At 54.6% G+C, this 12,319-nt stretch overlaps 1 protein-coding gene across 1 annotated transcript; it reads right to left on the bottom strand.

Annotated features, from left to right (window-relative positions):
- Positions 1–9,991: 9,991 nt before the first annotated feature.
- On the bottom strand, positions 9,992–12,076 carry LOC311164981 (avidin-like; the record flags this gene model as incomplete). The annotated part of the gene is made up of 4 exons (XM_084224688.1): positions 11,965–12,076; positions 11,659–11,869; positions 11,146–11,266; positions 9,992–10,037 (listed from the first exon to the last, which is right to left on the bottom strand). The coding sequence occupies exons 1-4, from the start codon at positions 12,037–12,039 to the stop codon at positions 9,992–9,994; spliced, it is 453 nt and encodes a 150-aa protein (XP_084080814.1). The 5' UTR covers positions 12,040–12,076.
- Positions 12,077–12,319: the final 243 nt, after the last annotated feature.

Here is a 12,319-nt window from a genome sequence, read left to right as displayed (position 1 = left end):
TAAAACCCATGTACATTCAGGGTGTTGTGAAAAATAAGGGCTGGTGAATAATTGGAAGAAACAGTTAATGAACAATTTAACTTGCTGCTCAAACTGGGGTTGAGTCAGCCCTGAAAAACAGTGGTGCAGGCAAAATGTCTGTGACCAGGGACTGTCCTCTCAGCCCTCAGCTCCATCCATGCAGAAGCTGACGAAAGCTGAGCCTATCAGATACAAGATTAATTGAGGTGATACAGCCCAGAGTGAAAGAGAAATCAGAAATATCCCTTTTTACAGACTAAGCCCCAACCTTTGGAAGGCACATTGCCTGGGGTTAAGGAACAGTATTGATGTGTCAAAGCAATACCAGTCCAGGCAGAAGCTGTGCTGTCTTCAGTGCCTGCTCTTGTTCCTTGCCAGCTGGATCGGGACATCACTGCTATTGTTGGAACCTGCCAACAGGATATGGATGGAGGTGGGGACCCCAGGTGTTTCTCACTGATGTGCTGGCACCCCTGTCCCACCAACCTTGCCACAGTGACCCTAAGGGATGGCATCTCCATCCCTTTCCATCGTCTGTGGGCTTTGCCATGTAAGGATGGCACCGCCTGCTCTGGGAGTGCTGCATCCAGGACAACCTGTCCTTCCTGGATATTGTTACTTGTCTGCTTATGTGGTTGCAGGAACATTCCCCTGGAGAGTGAAGAAAAGGCCATTTGTCACCCAGTGACAGCCCTGGGCCACCCTGGTGATCGCCTGCCTGCAGCAGCTCCCGAGACAGAAAAGTGGGGGAAGAATGCTCACAGCAAGTAGGATAGGCTGCTTCCCACCCCAGTCCTAAAGGCTGCTAAGGACTTAGGGAACACTAAGCTCTAAAGTGGACAGAAAGAGCTTATAGTCTTTCCTGTGGTGTCCTCAGGGCCCTCTTGCCCTTCACTGTGATGTCCTCAGAGATGCCCTGCCCTACCTGTGGTGTTCACAGAGCTCCACTGCCCTCCCTGTGATGTCCTTCATCCCTTCATCCTCTTTTTCTGTCCAGCTCTATCCGAGATCAGGTGAGCTCCCTGTCCCTGCCTTGCACAGGTCCCCTGTGTACCCCCAGAGGGGACAAGGCTGTCCTATCCCATGGGTGTCCCTTGGCAGGACGCTCATCCCCCCTGCTATAAAAAAGGGGCTGGGTGGGCGTGGGGCAGCAGAGCCCAGGCACCATGCACAGCCAGCACTGCCGTGGGGACCCCAGGCTGCTGCTGCTGCTTGCCCTGGCCCTGTGATGCTGCAGGCAGGGAGGTGAGGGCAGCCCTGGGCAGAATCTGGCCATGCCAAGCTGAGCTGAGCTGCGCTGTCCTGGGTGCAGGGTGAGGAGCTGCAGGCCCTGGCTGTGCTGTGCCATGCTGTCTCACAGGCTGTATGCTCTTATTGGGCCCTGCAATGCCATCCAGTGCCATCCCACACCATCCCACCCCATTCCAGTGCCATCGCCTGATACAGTGTCCATGACCATGGGAATTTCCAGCTCTGGCTGTGCTGTCTCTGTGGGTACTGCTGACTACTTACTCCTGGTATAGGGGAGTACCCAGCACTCTAAGCTCTGTCCTGCTCTGCCTGGGGAGGGAGAGGTGCTGTCCCAGCTGGTGCTCATGCCACTCCTCCCTGGTGACACAAAAAGGGGCCATGCTGGCCCTGCACATGGAGGACCCATGTCCCGGTGCTTAGGGAGGGTGGAGCAGTGGCTGTGACTCAGTGGTGACCAAGGCATCCATCAAAACTCACAGTTCGCAGCATTGTCTAGGAACACAACAGGAAGGGCAGCAGACCTCCCTAATCCCCATGCCTCCCTAACCTGGCTGGTGCAACCTTGGAAGGCTGAGCTGGCACAGAAAGGAGGAAAAGGAAGCCAGGTGCCCAGCCCTGGGCAGAAGGGCACAGGGTTTGGTTAACTGGCACAGCTGCTCCCCACAGAGGTATTTTCTGGCTCCTGGCCTTACCTTGCCTTACAGGCAGCAGAAAAGAAAGCAAGGGTCAGGTCTTTTGTGCCATTACATGTGGAGAAGTGGGTAAGGAGGCACATCCTGCTCCCTTCAGCAAAACTCCAAAAGAACCAGACACCCCTGGGACTTGTCCCCTCCCTACCTCCCTAGCCCTCCAGGCAAATCCAGGAAGATAAAGGGGAATTGCAAGAGTTCCGGTTTAGTCTTCAAGTTTGGTCCTGTGCCAAAGAAGACACCAAAGAAGAACAAGAGTAGACAGCTGGACACATTTATTAAGAACAGCTGTGATTTGTCCCCTTTCCTGTGCTCCACTGCCTGCCCCCGGCGCCAGCAGGGAGGGGGCCATGGTACCAGACCAGGACCTGCTCCTTGGGCTCAGATTGTCCCTGTCCAGGCAGCCGGGTCTCCCCTGGGGATTGGATCTGCCACAGGCCCTGCTGGGGCAGAGCCAGGCAGTATGTGCAGTGTCACCCCAGGACAACTACAGCATCCGAGTGCCTGAGTGCACACTGCAATATCCTCACACACACATTCACCCACACCCTTTTCTTTCCCTGCAGGACAGCTGCCCACCTTACCCAGCCCAATGCCCGCAGGACAGAGGTCTCCTGTGCCTCTGGGCAAGGTACCAGCTGCAGTTTGGGATGCCTGGGATGACCTGCAGGCTATCAGTGCCCCGAGTGCACAGAGATAGGGGTTTTGGGCTTGGTGCTCATGTGGATCCCTAAGGCTCAGTCTAGAGCAGGAATAAATTTTCCGTGAGGAAAAGGGACACAACTGCTTGCTGGGTCAGATGTCCCTAAATAGCACCTCAGGAAAATAACAGGAGGAAGTGGAAAAGCCTCTTTCCCCAAAAAGCTTTTGAAAAATTCTGCTTGCTAGAATGTTGTTGAACTACATTCCTCGTTCCTCCTGGGGAGGCTGACAGCTCATCCAGCTCTTGCATCTCCAAAACCAGCTTCCCTCCCACAGTCCCTGGTTAAAGCCCTCCCAACTCCAGAAATTTTGCCTTAGGGGACCTGGCCAACCAGACCACCCTCATCACGATTTTGGTTACCAGTGCTTGTTCCTTAGGGTAAGGACTATTTGAGGACCTCACTTTCTCCTTCACTGCAGGGTTCTCTCAGCCTCTGCACCAGCTACAGGGAGCATCACAATGCCTTGAAAAGCTGGGACCCTGGCTAAAGGTGGACAAAGGACTGCCCAGGGTCAGTGAGGCTGGAGGTGTTTTTCTGCCAAAGGCAAAAATGATGGCCAAGCCAGTCTGGCAGCATCAGAATTTATCTTGCATCTGCCAAGTCCACGTTGTGGATAATGTCCAGGTTTTTTGTGTAATTGCTGGGAATTTTGGAGAAAGAAAGTACAAGAAAAATTCAGCTGCAGGTCAAGGAAAAAAGAAAAACAGCTTAGTCTGAGTGAGTTCCAAAAGTACTCTAATCCTTTCAGTTTTGCAATTGGATCATGATGCAACCGGTTGGGACTGAGAGTGGGCAACTTGGAGAGATAGAAGAGGCAGCCTGGGGATGAAGAGGTCAGACTGAGGTAGACATGACCCCTGGTGGTTTTCTGTGTCTGGCTGCAGGTACCTGAAACTTTTCTCTTAAGGGAAATTTAAAGGCTTCTGAAAGGTCAGCTGTGCTTGCTGGTGAAGCACTTCTTTCAGAAGATTATCAGGAAAAAGCAAAAACTTCTCTCTGACTAGAAGGAAAAACATAATCAAAAAACTGGAGTAAGAATTAAAAATATTTACCAGAATAGACTGAAGTATCACACTGAGCAAGCTGTTGTCAAAACAGAAAAAGAGAACAAAGAACCACAAGGTAAACAAAAAGAAAGCTACAAACCTGCAAAAAAGAAACCAAAACCAACCATCCAGCTCCTGAGCATGGAAACAACCTGAGAGGCTCAGCAAAAGCAGCAGAGCAGCGGCACAGTGAGGACTACAATGAGATTAAAATCCCCTGCACACAGCTGAATATAAATAAAGCATTTGCAACAATTTTGGTATTGCCAATAAAGACAGGAAATGTCATTGCAGAAGTCATGGAGTAACCACAGCATCAAATGGCAAGAGAGACAAGAGCCATGGGGCTCATCAGCACAGCACAGGGACACGCCAGACACTCATTGTCAGTCTGGTGACACCAGAGTCAGGGCAAGCAGAGGCTGGGATGACACCAGGCAGGACTTTGCCAGGGAAGGCTGGGCAGTCCAAAGCAAAAGCAGCAAATCCCTTCTCTCTGTGCTCAAGCCAAGCATCCCTGCAGACAGTTTTCCCCAGTGTGGCTCTGGACATAAGGCCAGGAGATGCTGTGGGAATCAGTGAAGGGCTGGGGTGCCCTTCTCTGGCAGAAGCTTTTGGGCACACTCTCTTCAGGACTGGATCACAGGCGGTCCTTATGTCGCATGTCTGACTTGTTCACTGCTGAATTGTGCACACACCAAGGCCACGTCAATGAGCTCACAGACAGGAGTGATGCCAGCCAGGCAATGGAGTAACATACATGGAAAAAAATCCATGAAGTGTTGTGGCAACAGAAGAGAGGAATTCACCAGTCCCACCTGCAGTCAGCAAAGAGCTCACCAGAGAGCAGGGACAAGTGCCACCTTCAGCAGCACGAGGCTGAGGCTGGGCAAAGGTGGGCCACATTCTGGACTGCACCACATCTACTCTTTCCTCCCCAAAAAGGAACTGCAGGAGGGATTTACTGTAGGAGGGCTGGGCCACACCCTGCCTGGAGCCCAGGCACAGCCACAGCCCCACAATGGGTGTCTTGGTTTGGAAAGAGAGGTGCCTGCAAAGGAAGGCAGGAGCCTCCCCTGAAATGGAGAAAAATTACCCCCCCCCCCTTCAAATTGGTATAAATTTTAAATTAATGGGCTCTCAGGCAATGAAAAATATGGGAGCAGGAAATAATAGTTCTTTAATAGGGAAGGGGAAAAGAAAAAATAAACAATGCAGTAAACTAAAACAATACTGACAGAGTCAGAACACAACCTGACACTTTGTTGGTCAGGGTATTGGTGGCAGTCCAGTTGGAAATGTGGCTGCAGTCTTCCTGGAATGTCAGGAGCTGTTGGAGTGTCAGTTCTGTTGGAGCAGAGAGTCCTGTAGAAAAGGCTGTATTCTTCCTCTGAATATCCAATGGAAGAAGAGGCAGCTGCTCTTTCTCTGAGAAATCCAGTGGGAAGCCATGCTGGTATTCCAGAGTCTCCAGATTATATCTGGGTAGCAATTCTTGGCTCCTCCCTCTGAGCAGAGCATCTCCCAATGGGACGCTGTAGTTCTTCTCAGGCATGCAGTGACATTCAATATCCTGTTATCAGCAGATGTCCCCTCCCAGGGAGGAGTGACTGTGATCACTCAGAGAGAGAGAGAAGGAAAACTGTCCCCTTGACCAAAGACAGCTGCCATACAGATGGCAATAGAATACATCTTGCCTTGCAATCTGGAGCACTGGCTTAAACACAGGAGGGAATGAGCAGCCAAAGTCACCTGAAGCTCCCCTCTGATTTCCCAACACACAGTGCAGTGGTTTGTCTCCCTCCAACAGACAAAGCCACTCCTCCCTTCACTCAGCTGAGGCCTTTGCCTGCCCATGTCCACCAGAAAGCTTTGCAGTGACAGCAGCCCACGGGGTGTAAATAACCCAATGGTTCTGCACTGCCCCTCTCCCTTTAAGGTGTTGCAGATCCAGCGGCTGCTCTGAGCATCCCAGCTGACATGAGGAGTCTGCAGCCAATTCTCCTCTTGCAACTGAAGAGCAACAGCCTTGAAGTTACTGAACAAGTCTCAGCTGACTTTCCTATGCATATAGGACTTTTTAAGACAGCAAATAGGATGTGTAAAGTTGCAATCACTTTTTCTTCTGTTCTAAAAGATAAAGTGTTGGTGGGGTGTGTTGTGCCGCTGGCAGCTGAACCCTGGCCTTTGCCACGATGGAATCATTGCAAAGCACAGCGTGCAGCAAGGTCTGTGAGGGGAGTGCCAGTCACTGCAGCAGCCTGGGCGGCTGGGACATCTGCCCCAGGGCTCCTCTCATCCCTTGCCGTGCTCTTCTCCCCCACAGTTCACAGTGTGCCTGCGGTGCAAGGGGCAGACCATTTACCAGCAGGTCCTGTCCATGGAGAGACCCGGCAGCCTGCAGGGCTGGAACTGGGGCTACTGCGGCCATTGCGCCTTTTACCATGCCCTGTACCCCCGTGTCTGGCTGGTCTACGAGCTGCCGGGGCAGCAGGTGGTGCTCACCTGCCGGCAGGTCTCGCCCGTCATCCCCCATGACTATAAGGTAAGGCGGGGACGGCATCCCCGAGGGCAGAGCTGCTTGTGAGCGCCTTTGCCAGCATTTCCCAGCTCCCGAGGGCAGAGCTGCTTGTGAGCGCCTTTGCCAGCATTTCCCCACTCCCGAGGGCAGAGCTGCTCGCTCCCCGCTTTCCCAGCGTGTCCCCACGGCCGCACTCAGCAGCGCTCCGGGCGGGGAAAGCCCCGCAGCCGTGCGGGAGCTCGGCATTGCAGCAAGGGATGGCTCAGCGCTGCCCGTGCCGGCTGCCAGCCCCAGGCGAGGGTGGCAGCTGTGCTGCTGACACGTCTGACCTTCCTCTTACCCCGGCGTTGCAGCAGCACGTGAGCCGGTATCAGCCTGCCGAGCAGATGAGTGATGAGACACCCGGCTGAGCCCTACAGGGCGCTTTCCATCCCTCTGCTGCCCGGCCTGGTGCTTGCCATCCCAGGGCTGCTTCTCTTTGGAATTTTGTCTTGCCTTCCTCCCAAATTCCTCTGCTCCTGCTGCTGCTCCTCAGCTTGGCAAGAGACTGCAAGACCAATGTAGCAGATGCTGAGATGGCTAGAGCCCCATGGCGTGTGGAGGCTTAGAGATAAGGGAATCCTAAATCATAGTAGCTAAGCCTGAAGTCTTCACTGAGGTCCTGCAGGCCTAGCTTATATCTCTGTGACCCCATAGGCCGTTCTCCCTAACCCTTATAAGTGGTCAGTTCCTGAGCCCCCCTAACCCTATATAAGAGGCTACCTTAGCCCATTCTGGTAGAAGAGCTGCCGACAGAACCCTTCATGAACCCTGCAAATAAAACCATCGTGGAATCACTGGGGCTGCCTTCTCTCTCTCTGCTTTTGTGGAAGCAACTGCTGGCCGAGCACCTTAGCAAGCTAAGAGCTGAGACTAGAAAAGAGCTGAAAATGACTAAGAGCTGATAATCACTGAGCTTGCTAAGGTAGCCAAGGCTGTAGGGCACTTAGGGCTCAGACACCCGGCATCCAGAAGGCTGAGCTGCCTGGCCCGAGACTGCTTGCCCGAGGCACCTTGTTCCTGCACTGACCTCGCTATCCGGCTAGAAGCAGCCCAGGGACATTTCACAGAACAAGTTATTGTTGCCGGTGCTCTTCCATCCGCTGCATCCTGCATGGTGTCCCGATCAGGGGGGAAATGATGCTGGGGCAGCTGCCTGGGGAGCAGCAGCCCTGCAGGCAGCATTCTGTGTCTGTGCCAGGACTCCAGCTTGCCAGTGGGAGTGTTCATCTGGGAGGTGGAGAACGAGAGGGATGAGGACGTGGAGGTGTCCATCATGTTCAGCCTGCAGAACGGCCCGGGAGCGAAGGAGGCCGGCAGCGGCGGGCACTGGAACGAGCCCTTCACCTTCCAGCAGGACGGCCAGCGGGTTGCTGGGGTCCTGCTGCACCACTGCCCGCCCGTGAACCCCTTCACCCTGGCCATCTCTGCCCGGGAGAAGGGAAAGGGCTGGCCCTACTGCCGTGGCTCCTGCTGGGGAGGCTGTGCAGCCCTGCTGCATGGTGGGGTGCTGCCTGCAGGCAGCTGGCAAAGGATGGGGGTGCAAGGGCTTGGGGTTGGCACCGTTCCTCAGCACTTGCCTGACACCAGGAGTGGGGACATGACTTCCCTGAGGGCACCCTCTTTGGGGATGGTGTCAGGAGAGCGGCTGAGGCAAGGAGTTGAGAGTTGCTGGGCAGCACATGAGAAGTGAGTGTGATGTCCTGCTGGTGGTATTGGGGAGGGGAGGGCATGAATCTTCTCCTCCAAAGGAGCAGCCCCTGATGATGCTCTTGCCTTGTTCAGGCTGCCACGGGAGTCACCCGTGTGACGGCATTCAATCCCACGGGATTGGGCCAAGAGGTGTGGCAGGACCTTCTGCAGGATGGCAGGCTGGATTCACCCCCTGGTGAGTGCCTCCATCCACCCTGGGGCGGCTGCAGGGGAAGCAGGACAAGTGGGTGGCCATGCTGCTTCTGGGCACCCAAGCCAGGGCAGAGCTCTTTCCTCCAGCCTCCTTGGCTGTTCAGAATCTCCCCAGGATGCTGTGGCTTGTTCCCAAATTTAGGCTGTATCCAAACTTCTTATTGCTTGTCTATTGGAAAATTACCACAATGTAAGATTGTACTTGCAGTGGTTGTTGAAAAGTTTTTCATACTGCTTTGGGGCTGTTCTTGACTGTTAGTGATGGCCTGACACACTACGAGGAGAGGGAGAGGAAGATCGAAGCGTGGCAGAATCCCATCCTGGAGAACAGGTAGGGCAGATGAGAGCACCTTCCCAGTGGCCTCCTGGGCTTGGCTGCCACAGGAGCATCACCCCCTCGGCCTCCGAGGCTGAGCTTCCCTCTTTCCTGCAGCCAGCTGCCTTCCTGGTACAAGTCAGCCCTGTTCAACGAGCTCTACTTCCTGACGGATGGAGGGACCATCTGGATGGAGGTGCCCCCTGATTGCTGTGCCCAGGACCTGCAGGGGCTGACGGGGGCGGGGCTCTCCCACCTCCTTCCTGTCCTGCGGGAGTACGGAAGGTTTGCTTATTTGGAAGGTAACTCACAAAGATGTGGGGCATTCTCCAAACTCAAGCCCTCCCATTACTGTAGCCATGGTGTGTTTTGAACCTGCCTTGGGGATGTTTTTCACACTCCAGTGTGTGTAGGGAGCAGTTCTGTTCCCAGGAAAAGCCCTTGCAGCCCTGAAGGATAGGGCACGGAGTGTTCCCCACATGCCTGCTGCTCGGTGTAGAGAATGAAACCCTCTTTGAACGGGAGCCCCTGCCTGGGCTGGGAAAGATGCCCCTGTTCAGGGCCCTGTGCAGGGAGGAGCTTTGCCCCTTCTCCCCTCCCCATGGCAGTCTCCTTTCCCTCACCACCTGCCCTGTCCTGCCAGGCCAGGAGTACCGGATGTACAACACCTACGATGTCCATTTCTACGCCTCCTTCGCCCTCCTCATGCTGTGGCCCAAGCTGCAGATCAGCCTGCAGTATGACATTGGTGAGTGTCCCCAGAGCCCTGCCTTGGTGCCTGCTCAGGCCTTCACCTCAGGGAGAGACAGAGCCTTTGGGACAGCTGCTGCTCCTGCTGCTGCTGCAGAGATGTGTGCCTTGGGGCCAGCATCCCCCTCCAGCCGCTCTGCTGTGCCCAGCACTTGCAGCCCTGCAATGTCGCTGCCCCAGCAGCTCTGTGCCCAGCCCTGGGGGTGCCTTCTTGCCGTGCTGGGTGTGCCCAGCTGGCTCTGCCTGCCCTGGGGGAGCCCCTGGTCTTCCCAGCTCTGTCCTTGCCCCTTGCAGAGCAGACACGGAGCTGTTTGCAGACTGCCAGTGGGAGATGGGCCACGGGCCATGCCTCCAGGCTGAGCAGGGTCCTGCTGGCCTGCAGCAGCTGGGGTCCCAAGGAGCTCCATGTGATGGCTGGGCTGACAAAGAGGAGCCCAAGCCATGGAGGGTCACAGCAGGGGTCACACAATGGCCTTCAGGGACAGTGGCCAGAGAGGCCAGTACTGAGGAAAGGGAAGAGGGGCACTGATCTGTGAAAGAGAGGAGACAGTGTGTGCTTGCAAAAAAGCTTTATTGGGAGAATAAAGGTGCTGAAGGTGCTGAAGCAGGTGCTGGTGGAGGCACTAAAGGAGGTTCTAAGGGAGGTGCTAAAGGAGGTGTTAAGGAGGTGCTGAAGCAGGTGCTGAAGTAGGAGGATGGGCTACAGCCTGGCACTGCCTCTTCTCTGGGAGCTCCAGTGCTGCCAGCCCTCAATCCATGAGCTCTTGCTTGCGCCAGAATGTGTTGGAGCCAACCCTGAGGGGACACAGAGAGAGGAAATGTAAGGGTGGGACATGGGAGTGGCCCAATGCCCACCCAGCAGTCCTGTATCCTTCCAAAACATTTGCACCTTGTCAGGACGCCCAGGGAAGCTGTGCATAAGCACCCTGTCCTCCCTGACTTTCACACTGGCAGCAGCTCTGCCAAGTGCTGAGCACCACAGGCTGGGAGCACCAGCCTTCATCCCCACCCTTGGGCCATTCAGGATTCCTTCTTAGGCCTTTGGCTTTGGAAATGCCTCTCAGGAGGTGAAGCTTCCCTTGAGCTTGTCACACACACTTTGCACACCAAGTCCTTCGGGTATCTTATCAAGGAAACCAATACTTCAAAAGGCTTGGGGAATTACTTGCCTGAACCACAGTCCAAGTGCAACAATGTTATCATTACTGGAACTGTGAAAAATTCCTGTAATTACCATCTCAGCTACATCCAGGATGGAGACTGACGGATGACTAAGGTCAATCATCCCATGACTTTACCACAGCGTTCCTAAGTGAGGCCCCTCAGCTCTCCTGGACCACTGCAGGGGCTGTGCCACCATCTCCCACCGAGTTCATGGCTGAAGGGATATGAACACCCCATAGCAAGTGCAGTATGACTGCTGCCAGCCTGGATCTATATTTAAATCTCTGCTGTAATTGTGGTAAACCCTCCCTAATCACCTTACAAATGTTAAATTAGTCAATGGTTAAGTGCTGCCACGTCCTTTAGACAGAAACCATTGAGCAGGTCTGAGACGGAGAGTGGAATCAGGCCCGGCTCAGATCCATCAGTAGTTTAGAAAGCAGTGGGTACCCCCCTGAACTTTGTGATTCATTTAAAGGGTCTCTCTTCTCCTTTTCCATCTCCAGCCTCCATGTAAATCATTCTAGATTGATTTTAACCCATTTTTTCCTTCCTCTGTTTTTTCCCTGCACAGAGTAACCAAGTGAACCTTGGCATGGAGCTTTGCTAAGTCCTGTGTTTGCAAACAGATATTAAACTTCCTTTTGCCAACACCTGTGAGAGGGACTCCTAAGTGACCTAAACCACTCATTTGTGACAGCCCCAAGCCTCAGGAGTGCACAGGGGACAGAGAGCTCACAAGGTGGCTGTCCAGTCTTCTCCGAGGTTCCCTGCGTGTGATCTCAGCAGCCACATGGTCTTCAAAACCTCCTTTCCATACTCATCCACAAAGCACTGGCCCGTGAAAACACTGATGGAGGCTGTGGGGACAGGACAGGAGGTGGAGAGAAGCGTGGCTGAGGTGGCAGGTCAGTGGCTGCCCCAGCACAGGGGACAGTAGACCCCTGCTGTCCCCGGCCTCTGGAGACAGCGGGGATGGGGAAAGCAGCAGGAGGGCTCAGAGGGCTGGGGTGTCACACAGACATGGGCAGGCAGTGCAGGCTTCAGCCCCTGCTGCCTCTCCTGCAGCCTGGCACTGGGAGCTGACAGCAACCGAGGAGCTCCAGGGACAGGGATGAGGGAGCTGCAGGGGGAGGAGAGGGAGAGCAGTGGGGACAGTGCAGGGGAAGGCAGGGAATCAGCAAGGACACTGCAGGGAGGGCAGAAGGGAGGTCTGGGGACACAACAAGGATGCTAAGAAAAGGCTAAATACCTGCAAAGTTCCAGTGGACAGTGAAACCAAAGGTGGCCTGGTTGCTCTTTTTTAGGGTGTTCTGGAACCCCCGCAGAGGTGATTCCACAATCCTTAATGGGGACAATGACGCAGCAGTGAGGTACTTGCCAGCGAAGTCACCATTTCCATTTACTTCATAAATGGTCATGTTGGAGCCCAGGTCATTCTCCCATTGCCCAGTCAGCTTACACTGGAGAGGAAAGAAGTCAGCACTTGTGGCACAGCACAGCCTGCAGCCGCAGCCCCCTGCCCACCCCACCCTGTGCATCCCAGCCCTGATGGTACCTGCTCTGTACCCTGGAGGCCGTGAGCCCCCAGGGCCAGGAAGAGCGCGAGGAGCAAGGGAGTTGCTTGCACCATCTCTGCAGCAGGCAGACAGCTGATGAACCTGGGGATGTGCTCCTTGCAGGCCACTGCTGAGGCTCCTGCTCCCTCTCCTTTTTATTGCTGCCAGATGGGTGCGTGGCAGCTCTGGCCAGGACATTGTGCAATCTGGGTGTCCCCTGATTTATCAGCTATCAGAGGGGCTGGTGACAGCTGATATTCCCAGAATGCCTTTGTTCCAAGATAAATGCAGGTGGACAGCACACTTGAGATGCTGCAGTAATGTGGTGCCACAGTACCCCTCCAGCCTCCCTCA

This window comes from Fringilla coelebs (assembly GCF_963513975.1).
Source record: "Fringilla coelebs genome assembly, chromosome: Z".
Taxonomy (NCBI): domain Eukaryota; kingdom Metazoa; phylum Chordata; class Aves; order Passeriformes; family Fringillidae; genus Fringilla; species Fringilla coelebs.
This window is presented reverse-complemented; position numbering and strand designations above follow the sequence as displayed.